Here is a 17,912-nt window from a genome sequence, read left to right on the forward strand (position 1 = left end):
AATTCACACCTCATGAGCTAGAGATGTAAAGTCAAAACATAAGTTTTTTCTCAGGTGATATGAAGTAAATATGCCTGCAATGGATGCTGTCTGAAGAGCAAAACACACTCCTGCTCACAAGGTAGATTAGTAGCTGACCTGGAGGGTAAATGAAGGAACTGGTTATTTCATACTTGGTTATATTTTCATGGAAAGAATAGTGAATTAAGAAGTTTTCTCATATCCCAAATTCCTTATAAGATGGGGAAACACCATTTGTGTTCTAACTACTTCTGCCAGAGAAGTAGTTAGACTATCACTCAGGAACTGTTACATTAATGTATGTGAAATGTTTTAAATTTTGTGTTCTTCTCTGTCTTCACTGGAGAGCAAAATGTCTTCACATCTACATAATCTTTGTCTCCAACTCACTAAAAGGCCCCTAGATACTTTATTTTCTTTCAGTAGTACTCTTTTCTCTGTATGATAAAAAAAAATAAATGGAAGAGAGGAAAAACTGGCTTTTCTTAATTGTTCTGCTTATTCTTTTCATGCTGTCATTATACTAATACTGCTGTTCCTGCTTAAAAGACTGGTTCACAGGCATGTTTTCCCTTACCTCCTCTCCTCAAGGAGAGGTCAGGTCCCACTGTTGCCATGCTCCCTATCAGCAAAGAACTAACAGCTAAGGACTCATAAGAGCTAAGGAACACAAACCATAACTACACTGTTTTGTTAGACTAACACAGATTTGTCATTGGAGACAGCTATTTCTTCAGATGAAAACATCAAAAAGAAATGCAACAGCCTCAAAACAGAGTTGCTTGAGAATTGATTTGAAACTACACTTTAATAACTGCAAGTTTAATCAGGTCTTCTATTAGAGAACCAAACTGCATACAAAACACAGACATTTTTAATAACTCAGATTTGTGCATCAGAATCAATTGTACCTAAATAATTCTGGAGTATTTACCTGAAATACAAAGAAAACAAGGATCTATCCTCTAGACCTTTCTTTCCCAATACCAACACAGGTAGAGCTGGATGAACGGGAGAAAAAAGTAGAGTACTGTAATTCCTCAAAACCAGGGCAATTTTTAGAAACCTAATAGATGTTTCTAATGAGAGTATGGCTTTGTATCTACTGTGTGAATCTTCAAACCCTTCACAAGAGCACAGCTGGCAGAGTATCTGCGAAGGACTGGCACACTGACTTCATGTTGTTCACTCTTCCCCACTGATGTGTCTGCAAGGGAGGAAACATGGTCCTGACAAACAGAACTTGGCCTATAAAATTACCATTACAGTTAGGGTGGCACCACTGGCAGCAGACTGAAGCTCCAAGTGCACCTCTTAAAGAAGCTCTCATATATAATTCTGTGCATTGAGGAATTCAAAACTGTATTTTAATGTTATTTTTGTATCCCATATGTAGTATCTCAAACTTACTCTGTAATAAATTGTTTTCCTACTTCTAAGGCATGTTGGAAACACAGTTTTGAAAAGGCCAAATGAAAAACTCCTAATAATAATAATCACCATCATTTAAAAAAGTCATAGGTAGAGGATTAGCAAAATGCAGCTTCCAAGCATTCATTTTAAGCACAAACTATTTGCCATTAAACACTTTAATTGTCGCCTCCTATTTCCTAGCTTCAATAACCAACTTCCAAGTTAAACACAATAAAAGCACTGTGCCCTGTGTTGTGTCTTTCACCTACTGATTTTACAAGATTGACCTGCCCTGCAAACCCAGCCTTGGCAGCAGGCCCATTAAACAGTGTGTGCTTTTTAGCAATGGATGGCCTGTCATTAAAAGCCCAGCAAAGTCCATCTGAATGATGCACCACCTGAGCCATAATTTTACAATAAGTACCTGAATGCAGCCTCTGTGGGAGAGTCATAGAGATTGGAACAGTCTCAAACACATTAAAAATAAATAAATATATCTGCAGTTCTAATGTTCAAAGCTTACCTACAGGTATATGCAAAACAATAAAATCTTTCAGATTATGTGTTGCCATGGGTACAAATACAAAGAAAGACAAGTACTATCATAATAAGGATGGGAATCAATTAAAAATAGGGTGGGGGGAAAAAAAAAAACAGAGCCCCCAGCAATGCAGTTTTGAACTTGAGAGCTGAAGGACCTGAATGGGTACAGAGATTCCAAATTGCAGGTGAGTGAGCAGAATGGAGAACAGTTACCCCAGAGATCCCACTGCTCTAGGCTTGAGGTGTTACAACCTTTGCCTTTCTGTTTGAGGAACCAGAGGTGCAGAACAAATGTAATCTTAAAATATTATTTGCCTCCAAGTATTCTCGTGTACAGTGCAGAACAATTAATCATTGTTCACCCAAACAAAGAAAAGACCCCATCAAGGCAATCTGCATTGTGTTGCTCTTTTCCTTTCCTTTGAAAACTGAAATTTTACAGCTAGAAGCCATTTCTAATGATACATCTTTCAGACTGCCTGTCAGGGAGTGAGTCTGTAATAGGATATATACCCCATTCCTATCTCATCAGCCATGGGGAAGTTTCAGAAATTACTAATGGCCCTCCCAAAGTACCTGTTTTTGCCTTTAGGTACAGTATGACGATGGCTTTATAACCAGAGAACTGGGTATAGCCTGCTGAAATTAGTTTTCAAGTAGCAACAGCTGGAAAGTGCTTTAAACTGTGAATAATGGTGGCAGCTGGGACTGTGAGAAGCTCCTGTCAGCCTCAAAAACTGCTTAAATTCAACTTCTTAATAAACAGGGAATAGTAATAAAGTAATTGTAAACAATAGTGAGACCATGGAGATCATTCATCTCCATAATAATTCCAATGAGTATATTTGTAAGGATCTGTAGTCCTCTATGTATACATAGCATTTCATCTACCAAAATAAAGACAAACTGATGGTATCATCATCTCTGAGCATGTGGTACAGCCTTCGGACAGCATTGTCTGTCCACAAACCAAGATTTCATCACAAAGTTTCCCCATCCTAGTACTGATAACTTCTTGTTACCAAATACATCTAAATATTACACAGTCCATTCATTTTTGTTGCTGAACTCCAGGGTTTCTGCATGCTTTTGTACCTGTTTGTCTGATATGCAATAAAACAAAAGAATTTTTTTTCCTTGTGCACTGACCTGAAGCTTTTGATTGGTTTTTACTCAATTTATGCTTGAGGTTCTTGTTAAGACTGCAAAATCTCTCTCTCAACCACCACCATGGAAGGCTACAAGGGCAGCTGAAGCCTCTGAGTGTTTCACAATAGGCATCTGAGTTTTTCTTATATAGCTGCACAGTGTTCACTGCAGTGCAGTAAAGCTGCAGTTTTCAGAGCCCAATCCTGCCATTAAACATTCAGTGGGAAGATTTACAGCCCCTTTGTGACACAAGTATCTTTGTTTTAATTCGGTACTGAAGACTCAAGGTTAACAAAAAAAGCCCTTGCCACTGAAATAAAACACTGCAATACTGTTAAAAGGAATGTTATAGGAAGAGAGCAGAATTTATTAATGTTGCTCACAGATTAAGCTGCTTTGAAGGTTTTTTCCTTGGTGTTTACAACTCTATTTCATCAAAATTTTGATGTCCTTTTTTTTTTTGTAAGCAGAATTAATTTAATTTTTTAACTTTCTCGAAGCAAAATTTATATCTGAGTCTCTTCTTCATTCCAGTCAAGTATTTATTATTGCCATTATAGCCCTCAGAGGGAAAAAAAAATTCCAGTGTCTGCCTTTCTGTTCTAATTCCTCCCTGAGTCCTCATCCCTGTGAAGGTCGCTGAAAAACAAGAACTTCCTTTCTTTTGTAGCAGATAAGTGCTATCTGCCTGACAGTTCCTTCTTCAAGTAGCAGACATGTTACCTCTGATTTTTCAGTATCTTAGTGAACCACCTTTTCTCTGAGACATGTTTTTTTGTCTTAGTAATTGTCCTCTTTTTTGAACCAAAAATACAGTGTGTTATTATTCTCACTGAGCTACTGAAAGAAAATAGTTTGAGGGAACACATTAATTAAAAATCTATTAAATATGAATAAGCCTCATTTACCTCCTATCTTAACACAAATATTCCTATACTACTACTTCAAAATCAGATTTTGAGGCCACTGGAATGGGATACTGGCTATTTCAGAAGTATGCTATCAACAAAATGAATGCTAGGGGTCACACTTACCCGGTTTTGGCAAAGTTAGTCCAGTATGTCATAACCACTGCACTAAGCATGACATCATTCTTGGAAAAGTTGCAGTTGAACAGTTCTGTGGGACCAATCATAGGAATCCCAAACACATAAGGGACTTCATCGCCATGAGCTGAATCAGCCCAGCTGGGTTTCATTTCACTTTGGCAATGGTGATAAAATGCATAGAAATATGTTGGAGATCCATACTGGGCATGCAGGTCAGCCGTGGCTACAGCTGGAGCAACCCACTGGTGGTCTGTAAAAAGAGCAACCAGGGTCTTCCGTCTGGTTTCGGGATTTTCTTTGTCCGCCCAGTCAGTGTACATGAATTTAATGGTCTCTCGCAGTGTGTCCTTCCCTTCTGGATAACCATATAGATTGTCCACAAAATTGGAGACAGAAAAATCAAAATCATTGGGAGAAACACCGTCTTCATTGTCTACAATGCCATCCACAAATTTCAAACCTTCCCCCTGATTCACGCCCAGCATTATATCATAGTTAAGGAATTCCCCTTGCTCCATTAGAATCTGAGGGTCATCTGGAATCACGTCTCCATCTATCACAGGTCCAAAGGCAATGTGATACGTGGCTGGAGTGATAGTCTGTTGAATGAGTTCTTTGTAATTCTTATTCCGAAGACATTCAACCAAATCAGTGGTATCCAGCATGTCGCAGCCCACTTTATCTGCCAATATCCGAGTGTACTTGGCAGGCTGATAGTTCACTGCCCAGCTGGACAGGGCTGTTCCACTCTGTATGATTGCCTTTTGGAACAAACCTGCAGGTGCAAATCGTTTAAATACACATCCAATTAGATATTTAAAAAAAAAAAAAAATATATATATATATATATATTTAAAAAATGAAAAGTATTTCTTACTAAAGAAACAAAGCTTTGATTATAGAATCCCTAAAGGATGCATACAATGAAATTTTGAATAAATTTCCATAGATCCTACTCACTGCTCCCTTTTTATGCTATGTAGAATAGGCTACTAATTAAAATCTGCCATGTTCTTGATCCTCACACACAAAAAGCATGAAGGTTTCAGGTTACCGTTTGAAAAACTAAGCTCATTCCTGTACTGCAGTTTTCTTGTGTCTTTGATGCAAGTCCTCTGGCTTTACCATTGGCAGTCCTGTGAAAATTTCTCTGAAGGACTGGCAGCTAAAGGCAATCATACACACTTTGCCATGTAAATGACACTCATAAATGCGCCTTTCAGTAGTGTAAAGGTCAAATGAAAATTACACATTCACAAAAGCCATGCATCATACTAACTTGAAAAAATCTGCTGTATTAAAAGCAATTTCATATGTTTGAATCTTTTATGCTGATTTTTTTATTTGCCATTTAATTTTTTAATTGTTATTGTGTGAATATGTTAGCACTGCCTATATGTTGAATTTTATATGTATGTGTGTGTGTGTGTGTGTGTGTGTAACCCTGCTTATATGTTGAATTAACATACATTTAAATTGTTTTGCAAGAGAGTAAGATGATAATTAATGGTTCTTTCTGGTTGTTTTATGTACACTAATATAAAAAAAAATTAAAACCCAATCTGAAGAGCATCTCTGCTTAAAGCATTGAAAGGCAAGGGGAGCTTACTGGTGAATCTGCCCCATCTGTAGTTCTTTTGGTTTTTTTTTTAAGATCACTAAAATGGCCTATTTTATACTAAAACTGCAATACTTGGGTGTCTTCCACACATGGTTTCTACCACCATGTTCTCAAAATGCAAAAGACAGTAAAAGCTAGAAAAGCATGTGAGGTTTTGTCAATATACCTTTGAGGATTATGACTGAATGCACACACTAAAAAATTTCAATTAATTAATCAGTTAAGTTTTCCATGGTTCCATCTGATTGATTTTGGCATGGCTTGATCAACAGTTATTCACTGAAATTTTATTTGTATGAATAGAATAATTGTCGAGCATAAAAATGTATTTCAAAATTAGGTGTGTTTTCCAGCCTCCCTGCTACAACTTCTGGCTACAGCTTATTTGTTACAAGTTTCTGTCTGTTTTATTGTGATAGAAATGGCATGGCATAATAAATACAATAGATATTTTGGTGCTGTCTTTTACCAAGTCTTTGTAGATTTGATCTTATCACCAGGTATATTTATAGTTCAGTTCTGGTGCTGTACATTCTTAGAGTTTGGGTTTGGGTTGTTTTGGAGGGTGAGGTGCTAAAGGTAGAAATCCCACAGCTCATTTACCAAAATCTGAAGAATAATGTGTGGGATCACACAGTACTTGTGAGGAGTTAAACACAGTTTTTAATAAGGCTTAGTTATATTTTTACTAAGTAAGGAAAGCATCTACATATATGTTGGAAGTGCAGCCAAGAGTGTACAAAAAATCAGAAAGGTCATTGCTCTTTTCAATTTTAATTAGGGCAAATTCTTTGATAGAAGAGCCAGCGGAATCTGTTGATAAAGCTAGAAAAAAGTATATTGCCCATGGCATTTGTTGCATGAGATTTATGCTGTAATAGCATTCAGTTTTCCTTATAAACATATTTATGTTGACTAATACAAATCCAGAATTCTATCTAGTAGGTATTTTACAAAAACTGCAGACCTCATGTAATTCTAATTCAGCCTATCTCATTTGGCACTTGCACTATATTTTAACATTAAAAAAAAAAAATTAAACAGAGCACTTTGCCTGGAGGATTGTTACCTTCTGAATAGTGGGAGAGTGTCAGGAGACTGACACAGGAAGCTCCTGCCCCAGATCCAAAAATAGTAACTCTCTTCGGGTCTCCTCCAAAAGATCCAATATTTTCTTCAATCCAACGTAAAGCTTGGATTTGGTCAAGCAATCCGTAATTGCCTTTTGCAGCTTGGTCCCCAGTACTTAAAAAACCTGTAAGGCAAAACCCCATAATTTTAGTTCACCGGATACAGAGTTAGCTACAGGGTATCTACATATTCACAACACATCTTCCCATCTTTTCATCTTCTGTGGTTTTTTTTCTTCTTTTTAAAGGTCACAGTCCTAGTTAAATGTCTCCTGAGCAAGCAGAGAAACCCATTTTGTGTGCTGTTTTGCTTGAGTTTGTTTTTCCCTACTTCAGAGATCCCATTTATGAGAATCACTATTGTTTTTTTGCAATATTTCTGTAACAATGCAACAATACATAAAGACAATTTTAAACATTTTACAACTGGATGTGAATAGGGTACAAAATATTAGGAAATCATTTTTGGGCAAAGATGCAAGATAGCTAGTCTATGACTGAGAACAACACTCATTACTTTAACACACATTAATTTAAATATTTCTTACTAAAATTGTCCTGAATTACATAGCTCTTTAAATTTCTGTACTTGTGATATGGATAAATGTATTCCAAAACAGAAAAAAGAAGGCTAAAGTAAATAGAAAAAAAAAAAAAACCATGAAAAAGCTTAGGAAAAAAAAATTACACTTCAATTTCACATAGGATATTTATTAGGAAGATAGCAGGTAAATCCATGGCAATATAGCCTTCGGTGGCAAGATTTTATCTGAACAAATCAGGTCTTGTCTTTCTCTTTGGAAATTGCAGGAAAACCTGTGCTACTGTTTTTTGTTCCTGTACTGTGGTTATCAGATTCTAGAAAAAAAAGCATGGCATGTTTGCTGCTTGTCTTGCAACTGAGAACAAAATGACCATAAGATTAGGACTGAGATTAATTTTGTTGTTTTGAAACCAGCTAAGGTGAAACACTGCAGTTATCCCTGCTGCCTATCATTCAGAGTTAAGACCTTGTGCTATGTCCAAATTACCACACTGAGCCATGTACTCATAGTCCTCTCTTTAACTCCCATAGACCTTTTCCTGTTAGACATCTGCAAAGTCAGAAGTCTGTTAGAAATACCTTACAGCATATGGAAGTTTTCAGATGGACATTACTGATTTAGGCACCAGTGGCAGCTGTCAAAGACAAAACAAGGACATTGCTTGGCAGGTTTTTTCCAGCTAATTATCAGTTGAGAAATATTTGCTAGAAGGCGGACCCAGGACACAGGAGGTCTATGGTCTGGTGCAGTTGGAAAAGAAAGAGTCTGTTATCATAAACCATGTGAGCCTGCTGTAACAAGACCTCCATGCTCCTGCCTGGTAGGTGAGTCTTAGGTCCCTATGGGAAAAAAGACTTAGCAGTACATTTCCCAGGCTTTGGTAAAGGGGAACAGATCTCTTTGCACTGGCTGTAATAATTTTTTTGTTTACAGGAAAAATGAAAATACACATGAAGGAAGATATTCACGTAATGGAGGAAGCAGAATACAAATCATATCCATATTGCTAAATGCCATGATAAAGCTTTTTCATTTAAAAAGTCTCTACTGTGGAAAGCACAGACATAAGAATGGCAGTAACTTTTTTTTTCTCTTCTATGCAAATGGAGAAAAAAATAAACACTCAATCCATAATTGTCTCAATTTTTTTTTTAACAGATGTGTTTTTCTCTTTTTTCATATGCCTTTATTATCTTTATAAGCCTGTCAAAGAAAGAATAACCCACTTGCTGGCTTTGTTGTTGTAGCTCACTGCAATATTCTATAATACTCTATAATTAAGGCTTTATTCAATCAGAACTATGACATCCATTGGATAAAGAGACTGTTGTAACCTTTAAAGAAGGATGGTAATTAATATTCAGAGCCTAAACCTGTTTTAGTTCTACTAGCAGCATCGAACTAAAGCTGTTTGAACTTCTTAATTTTGAATTCTTACCAAATGTTCTAAAAGGTGAACTTGGTAAAACTGCAGTCAATGAATATCTAATGTTCAAAAGATGAAGACTTTTTTGTTGTTGCTGTTTCCACAGTTGTCTGCTGATTCTCATTAATTGCAAGAACAAATTTTCTTAATTTAAAAACTAATCACCATGGCAAAGAGTCAGCCCTACATTACACAAACTGAATTCATAAATCTGTCTTTTCTTGCCAAGGATATATTTTCTTTTATGCTCTGAGTACCAGATCAAAATATGTTTTCAAAGCTATTTGAAGAAATTCAGGCAAATAGTAACTATTTGTCCAGAAATACACAACACGAAGGGGTTTTTGGCTTTTTTCTATATTACTTCAGTGAAGAGAAAAAAAATGTTTCTTTAAACTGAAGTTCCTGAAATAACTGTTATTTTTCTCTGACTCTATGAAGGAAAGCAATAAAGAAAAATTTTTCATTTTAAACTGCTAGATAGAAATCATCAAGGAGAAAAAGATTGCAAATGGAAATTGCTGGGAATTTTCCTTTTCTACAGCCTTTAAAAATGCATGTACTCAAAAGCTACATGCTGTCACTTGAACAGTTTTGATAACACAGTCAACACACAAAGCTACACACAAGGCTCCTTTAGACCCCACTTAGACAAAAAGAAATCCCTAGCTCCATCTTTATGGTTGGTTTTCCCATATGCTACAGAAATCTTACTGAGATACTAAGCCCCAACATAGCAGTGGTGATATTTCCCCATTACTACTAAGATGTTATGCAGACACCCACTGGGACAAGTAGAAAAAAAATTATCCATAAAATCCACCCAAATAGTTTAATTTTGTTCAGCTCCAGCCTTGTCTAGTGGTTGGAGGCCATGCCTACACATCCCTAGTACAGCTGGCAGACCTTCCAGAGTCAGTCTAAAGAGAATGGATGGACACCTGTCCACTGTACACATTTTCATGTCCTTTATTTTACCATGACCAAGTTATTGCCTGGTCCATGGGCTGAATGAATGACTTCTCATGGACATAGTGCATAAGGGGCAGGACATCTTCCAGCTGAAACTCACCTGGAAGGGCCCAAGCTGTAACAAACTCTCTGCAAGGTGAAACAATGTGCAAGGAGAGGTGACAGTACTGAGGTTTTCTGTGGAAAAACACTCTTGATCTGAATTAAAATGGTCAGGATAAAACCCATATTTTCCCAACCACAGGACTTCAATTTAACATGCAGAGCTTTAGGAAGAAATAAAGGCAATGGAGAAAACCCCCTAAACATCATTTTGTTAAAGATCTTAAATTATGTTCTGAGAGCTCTGATTTCACCCTTAGAGACAGAGAAATAAAATCACCAAGATAACTGCAATCTTTCAATAATTTTCATTTTAAAATTTATATGACCTACTTTCTCATTCTTTTTAAATTATTTAAAAAAATAAATTACAAAACTTCCCTTTGACACTTTGCACATGGTAATACCTAATATTGCATCACTGCAGAAAAAGTCCATTCTTTATCTTCCTATTTTGTCCCCATGGGCCTAATACATTTCAAATCAATTTCATAGCTGTCTGAAAGCCTAAATATTAATATTTCTCTGCTGGTTTGTGCCTTTACCCCTCTCTCTCTCTCCCTTCCAACTCCCAAGCTGGAGGGACTGTTTCCCTGTGGAAAAAAGATGAAGTTGCCTTGGTGAAAGCTGGACTCAAAATAGTATCAAAACTTACAAATACATTTTGGTACTGGTAAACTGCACTGACTCGCAGATTTAAATAAAATCAGAAATTCAAACTATTGTATTTGATTTTTTTCTATTTAAGAAGAGAAAATATAAATACTGAAAATTAAACTTGATTCTATCATGAATTTTACTAGGTACTACAATCAATTCCAAAAGCATATCTTGAAATGAAACATATTTTGTTTGTAAATGAAGTATTTTTTCTTCTACTTCTGCCTTTCACAGGTTTTCCTAAAAACAAAATGTTTAATTTCTGAGACACAGCCCTCAGACAAAAAATAATGCCAAACTTAGTAAGAAACATTAAACAGCCAAGATGTCACATCGAGAAATTAATCACCAGAAAATACGTAGAAAATCAACATAATAGTGCATTTTGATCTATTTAAGTCCTCTTTTTTAAGCCTCTGCTGCATTTTCTTAGTTCACATTTCTTTTGTATTTATGCCTTTTCATGACTGCTGTCCAATAGCCTGCTGCAGTTTGTTTGTTGGGAGACATACAAAGATTGATTTGTACAGAAACTGATCAGAACTATGACATAAGCAATATAAATAAGATACTGGAGACTGTGCTTTGGACTGTGCTTTGCTGTACAGTCATGTCTTTTTTGTTTACATTTGTGAAATACCAGAGTAGGGCCTTTTCAAAGCAAATGGCAAGCATACAGCAGAGCCTTCATATTTTCTAATAGATTTTGTCTGTACCTATCATATTTACTACTGTAAAAGTGGACAAGTTCAAATGCCAAGTAAAATTCACTGGGGATTATTGAGAACACAGAGACTGCTGTTGGTTCAGGAAGACCCTGAAATAGAAATAGTTGGAGAGTAGAGAAGCATTAGAGGGAATTATCATATAAGTTTGGCTATGCTTCCGTTCCCTAACCATTCCCAAACATCCCCAATAGTGTTAGGAGGCAGGATGCTTGGCTGGATGATATCTTGGTTAGAATCAATATAACTATATATTTTTGGTTTTTTTGACTCTGTGTCTATTAACAGTACAATGTAAGCATTACTGAAAAGCTGGAGGGATGCAAGATAGAGTGATGGTGTCCCTGGCACAGGTTTAGCAGAAAAAACCCCAAACTCCTGCAGCATGACTGGCCTATGCAAAGCTGAGAAAGCATCACGGCTGCACCTGAAATTTCTACCTAGAGACTAAAACAAATGAGAGGACTCTCACAGGGCTATGCATGGGTCTGTGCAGAAATAATGTTACACAGAGACTTCATCCTGAAAACAAAACAACAATTCCTTTCCTCCAGCTGCAAATTGGTTTGAAATTTGCAGGTGCTGTGACAAAACGCATGTTTTAGTATTCAGAAACTTAGGATAGAGTGTGATTCTGAAGCAGTGGTCACAAAAGGGAATTTCTGCATGCCATGGCTCTTTACTATATCCAGCCACAAATAACATTCATTTAAATCTTAACTCAGTTTATGGTAAGTGAAGAGAAACAAGTAGTGAAGATAATCCAGTTTACAGTTTTTATATGAGTGTATAGATTTTGTTAAAATATAAAGGTCATTGTTGCTTTTAATTCAATTTTCTAGCTTGGACTTAAAAAAACGCAGTCTCTTCTGATTCTGCCTTGATGGATTCTTCTCAATCACTTCTATTGGGAAGGCAAAACATAAATCTGTTTGTTTAGAAAGATCATCTCATTACTACATGCAGTACAAAAGAGTAGGTCAGAGATGGTGAGGTGAGACTATTATTTGTTTTTATATTGATTCAGTACTGAAACTTAAAATCTATTTTTTTTAAAATTCAGGGAAGCATCTAATCTGAAATATATAAAAGTCTTTTGAAAATGTTCTGGATAATAAATGTGCATAAGAACACTTAGTAGGAAAAGAATGAGAAAAGACAACAGGATACATTTTAACAAGATTTAAAACCTACTTTTATGCATATTTCTAAACAGTGAAAAGCTTCTTAACATAAATTTATCAGAACACCAGGGAGAGAAACAGTTTCTTTCAGTCAAGCCATTATGATATTCTACAATGAAATGTTTTTAAGGAATCTAATTTAAATTAGTACATTAAACTTAAACTGCTCTTAAATTTGCCTTGTTCATTGCAAAATGCTCTGAAGCTATTGTGCAATGAGGTTAGGCCAAGGAATGTTCCTTAAAATATTAGAGATTTGAGATATTCACACCATTCAATTCTATTGTTATTATTCATGATGAATAGCACATAACTCTATAGGAAGTGTCACTGAAGAAGCTTTTGCCAGTCATTAAGAATGTAGATATTTTTTAAACTATGGTAAATAACAATGACAGCATCAAACATTTCAGAACACATTCACTGATCTACTGTCTTCTTAACTACCATTTAACCAAATATTCACAAGTTAAACCTGCCATTACATAATATACAATCAATAAAACAGCAGGTTCAGTAAAAAAGATTACAGTTGCATACATTCTTAACAGCTTGATCAACAGCAAGTTATACCAAGCTAAAATCAATTAATTGCTCTGGGAATGTTATTGCCATGGAAAAAACAAGTGTGTGTGTGTTACAGGAGAGACCAATAAATAACTGGTGTCATCAGCCTACGATTTTAAAATATTTCATAATCACTGATCTAGACAGTCAGATCCAAAGGCATTTTATAAGAAAAATATACCATGACTACCTATGAAGCACTAATTCAGTTACATACTCTTTCTTCTCAGAGGAGGAAATTCAAAAAACAAGCACAAGAAAAATTACAGATTGAGATAAAACACAATAAGTGAAATAAACAGAAAAAAAGTAACTAAAGAAAAGGACAATATTTCCACCTCCCAAAAGCAGAGTGAAGCCTTGCCATTCTCTGAACAACAGCTACTTGGCAGTCAGACCCACCCCACTTCTTCCTCTGGCATTGTGTCCTCTGTATGATGATACAGCATGGTATGTCTGCTCGGTCAATGTGGGTCCACTCTCCTGCTTCTTGCTCACCCTCCCAAACTCCTGTCAACCTCCATCTTACTCTCTCTGAGTAGCATGGGAAAAACAAAAAACCTTGGACCTGTGTAAGCACAGTTCAGCAACAACCACAATATCAGTCTGTTATCAATGCTACATTAGCTATAGACACAAACCACAGCATCATGTGGGCTGCTCTGAAGAACCTTAATTCAGTCCTTCATTCCCACCATAAGAACCTTAATTCCCACCTGTCCCAATACAGTATTTCACAGCTATGGCACAATCTCCACTTCTAAAGTGATGCCGTTTGGGTCCTGCCTTTTTTCTTTTATATGTTCTTTGTATTATTCCACATATATTTGTAACTCTGTCACCTATTGTATTAGTAGCTGGTTTTACCAGTACTTTTCCATGGCCTTTCCCTCAGCAGAAAGACAAAACAAATTCCAGAGCTCCAAGCCTGGGAGGTATAAGGTCCCAGTGCTCTCTTGGCTCTACCTGGGAGCCAAGAACAACTCTTAGGGATACACTCTCATGGACAGAGCACAGCCAGGGCTGAAGGGGGGGCTCCAGAGAAGGAACTCAACCTGGGGGGGAATTACATCACCACTTGTCCTTCTAATTGGTGCTCTTTATCAGTTATGCTAATTTCCTAAAACCTTTACATGTGCACTCATCCCTGTAGGGGTTGGCTTTCATGGACATGTTTCCATAACTGCTCCTGAGCACCTTCAAATAAAGACCCCCTTTATATTACCTCCTTACTAAAATTATCTCGAGTTTCATTTCTAAAAAGGCAACAAAAGCATCTGGTAACTTTGTAGAAGTGCCTGTCTCATCCAGAAGAGGTGTGCTGTAGGTCTATGAAAGCTAGAAACTATTTTTTTATTTTCATTATAAAATATAGATGAAACTTACATGAAATTAGGACTAAATTAACATACTTTTTTTTTTCAATGAAACAATCGATATTATGATGATGAGACAACATCTGTGGCTGTATATCCCTAAAAGAGAAATACGACTCAGATATTTTAATATTTTAAAGACATAGAAAGACATCAGGTGTACCCTTAAAAATGACAGGAAAGTTAACCCACATGACATAAATGGCAAGCACCAGCTTTAAAAACAGCAAGGGGATTTCTATCTTCAATTATCAGCTTCAAAAGGTTAGAATCTTTCAAAGAAAAGCGTTATTGGAAATTAAGTGTAATTTTTTCTTTGTAGGAAAAACACCAATTGACCAAGCTGACAATATTATTGCATTAAAATACTGGTGTCAAAACCCAAGTGCTTACAAGCCACTGTGAAAATGAAATGAGAAAGAAAGGGTTCAAAATGTTAATGTCAAGAACTCCAGGAAGTAATTTTTTTCTCTGTATTTAAGAAAAGAAGTGTCTCAACATATTTGTTGCTTTTATGCAATTTTACTTTTAAGAGAAATAAAATTTCAAACCCCCTACTGCCAGCACCCATTAGACCAGGCTGCTCAACCTGGCTACATCCAATGTGACCTTGATCAATTTCAGAGGTGGGGCAGCCACAGCTTCTCTGGGCAAACACTGGGCTTCCTTTGCTCCAGTACTTCAGCACACTCACAGCAAGGAATTTCTTCCTGATTTCTCCTCTTCCAGTTTAGAGCCGTTACCCCCTACTCTATCACAACACCTCATGCAAGCTCCCATCCAGGTTTCTTGCAGCCCCTTTAGGCACTGAAAGGCTGCTACAGGGTCGTCTCAGAGTCTTCACCTATCCAGGCTGAGTAGCTTTAATTCTCTCAGTCTGCCTTTATGGGAGAGGTATTCCAGCTCTCCAATCATCTTCATGGTTCTTCTCTGGACTTTTTCAGATAGATCCATGTTCTCCTTAGGCTGGCAGCCCCAGAGCTACTCAGAGTATTCCAGGTGGGGTGAAAAAAGTAGGAAAAAGGCAAAAATGCAGCATTTAGCAAAAACTACATGGCTACTAGGCTGCCAGACATCATGAACCAGTTAGAAAATGAAATGGGATTTCAGATAGCAGACTTCTGCAAGGACTGACCACAGGGAAAAGGGGAGAGGCCTAACAAGTGATCATTAGCAGGGGTCTCACTTGCTTCTGTTCCTTGGACAGCCCTCACCCTCTTAGACACCATTTTCTGTTAAGACATAATGAGTTACCTCACTGGGTTGTGTTGCTTCTTCTCAGTTATATATATAACACCCCCCTTTTTATTGCTTTCATAGCCTCAGTAATCCAATCATTTAAACAGAGATCAGGATATTTTAAAGTATGCTTTGACTATTCAAAGTAAAAGCAACTCTAGAAAACCACCAAGTAAAATGTCTATAACTATGATGTTTGCCAGAAGACTTTGATAAAGTGGAGTCATAAACTGGACAGGTTTTTCTTGTAATCTGGGACATTCCTTCAACTTGGAAAAAAAAATATTGAAGACAATAATATGTTCTTCTCCAATCAATGAAAACATGCAGTTGCTTGATTATTTTTAACACATTATATCATATGTTTTATATAAAGTTCTGAATAAATTTGGAAGGTCATGATTAGTCTTGTCCTAACACATTATCATAACAGGTGAAATATTATTTCTTTTTTTGTACCAGTTTTGCCCAAAATCTGATTATTTAAAAGATTTGACTTTGCAATTCTTAATCAGTTGGAGATTTTTCAAGGCATTCAGTTAGGCTTATTCTCAATAATACTATATAAATGCATAAATCACAAAGCTAAAAATATAACATATAAATAACAATATAACCATTAAAATAATTTAGCAGGTGGAAACAACCACTGTTCTATGAAATGTGTTCCTGATGAGAGACTGTTCCACTCATTGTTTACTTTTTATTATCTGCCAGTATTTTTCTCTTTGTATGTTATTTTTCATGCCATTTGGCATGTAATTTGATTTAAAAAGCTGTAATAACAAGGGACTTAAAACTTATTTTTTAAATAGGATGAAAGAACCAACATTAGAATTTTAGACATTTTAATAAGTCACTTGTTGATAGCTGAGTTTGTGTTACTGTAGCTACCATTTCATAGGCATCACACAAACTTTCTTAAGTGGTATTTAACAGCTTCCTAATAGAATTACTTATGGTCCACAGGGAGGAATTAGATTTTAAATTATTACATTCATAATTTAGAAAAGGAAATGTTGATTAGATTTGTTTAATTTAATGTTTCAGCTAATGTGGGATTTTCCTCACTAATATATTTATTCTTGGGTTTGGGTTTTGGTGCTTTCTTCTGTGCTTCTCTGATTAATAATATATGTTTTCTAGCACTAAATCAATATAAAGGTTAACAGTAATGAATTACTATTATCCTTTATATTTGTTTGGGGTTTTTTTATGAACCTGAGGATACACTTACTGTGGTCAGCTAATAGTGATGGTTTCAGTTATTACACTATTTTTGTTACATATGCATATATTGATTTGCAGACCATGTGAGAAAACTTGAATAAAGAAAACTTAAATAGAGAGACTAAGCTAGAACTGTCTTTTGAAAAATTTTTGGGATTTCTAAGTATCTCCAAATTCTGCTCTAGATCTTAATTTTTTCCCCAAGGATGGATTCAGTTTTGGTGATTTCTGACAGACCACTGGAAATGATGAAGTGACAATTCCCAATGTTAGATATTATTTTTGGGGATATCGTCCATATTGTCTCCCCAATGCTCATGTCATATTCAACACAACACATTTTAAAAGCAAAGTAATTCAGTCCTTAATCAGTTGCTATACAATATTCACATTATCAATAATTTGGCCTCTCAGAAAGAGGTAGGAATTGTAGAAGGACCCTACTCACAGGGGTGAACTTTTGTAAAGATTAGTCTCCAGAAAATCTTCTATTATAGACAGTGTCAGGACAGAAAGGAAAAAAAACAAACCACCACCTTTTCTAGAAACCAAATTAAAACATAGAGTCACAGTCTTCCTCTGATCAGCCACTAAGTAATCACTCTTCACGAGACAAGGAAAGTTTAATAGGAATTAAAGGGCATGACAAGCATGACCTCAGCTCCTCCTGATATGTGCCACCAGGGAGGCAAGGGAGCACCCACAGAAGGGTGTCAGACTGGACTCATCTTCCAATGCAGCAAGGTGGTGTTGAAAGTGCAGGGAAGAAGGTGATCAGTTACTACTCTAAAGAAAGTACAAGAAAGATGGAGATTACAGAGAACCCACTTGGGAAGCAGCGCAGGTCAGAGGGATGGCTGTACAAACTGCTGCTGTCTGTCAGGGCTGAGCGAGGCTGTGACAGCAGTTCCCATGCTTTGGTAATTTGTACTACCCCTTCTTTTAAGAAAATGAAACATG

The 17,912-nt window shown here is 36.3% G+C and overlaps 1 protein-coding gene across 2 annotated transcripts in view; it reads right to left on the reverse strand.

Moving 5' to 3' along the window:
- Positions 1-17,912, reverse strand: part of NLGN4X (neuroligin 4 X-linked) — a 163,466-nt gene that overhangs the window by 7,787 nt on the left and 137,767 nt on the right. For both annotated transcript variants that reach the window (XM_009085481.4, XM_018909001.3), the window contains 2 exons: positions 6,866-7,051; positions 4,161-4,950 (listed from right to left, as the gene is read on the reverse strand). In XM_009085481.4, coding sequence (XP_009083729.1) covers positions 4,161-4,950; positions 6,866-7,051 — 976 coding nt within the window. The remainder of the gene's footprint in view (positions 1-4,160; positions 4,951-6,865; positions 7,052-17,912) is intronic.

Source organism: Serinus canaria, chromosome 1, assembly GCF_022539315.1.
Source record: "Serinus canaria isolate serCan28SL12 chromosome 1, serCan2020, whole genome shotgun sequence".
NCBI lineage: Eukaryota > Metazoa > Chordata > Aves > Passeriformes > Fringillidae > Serinus > Serinus canaria.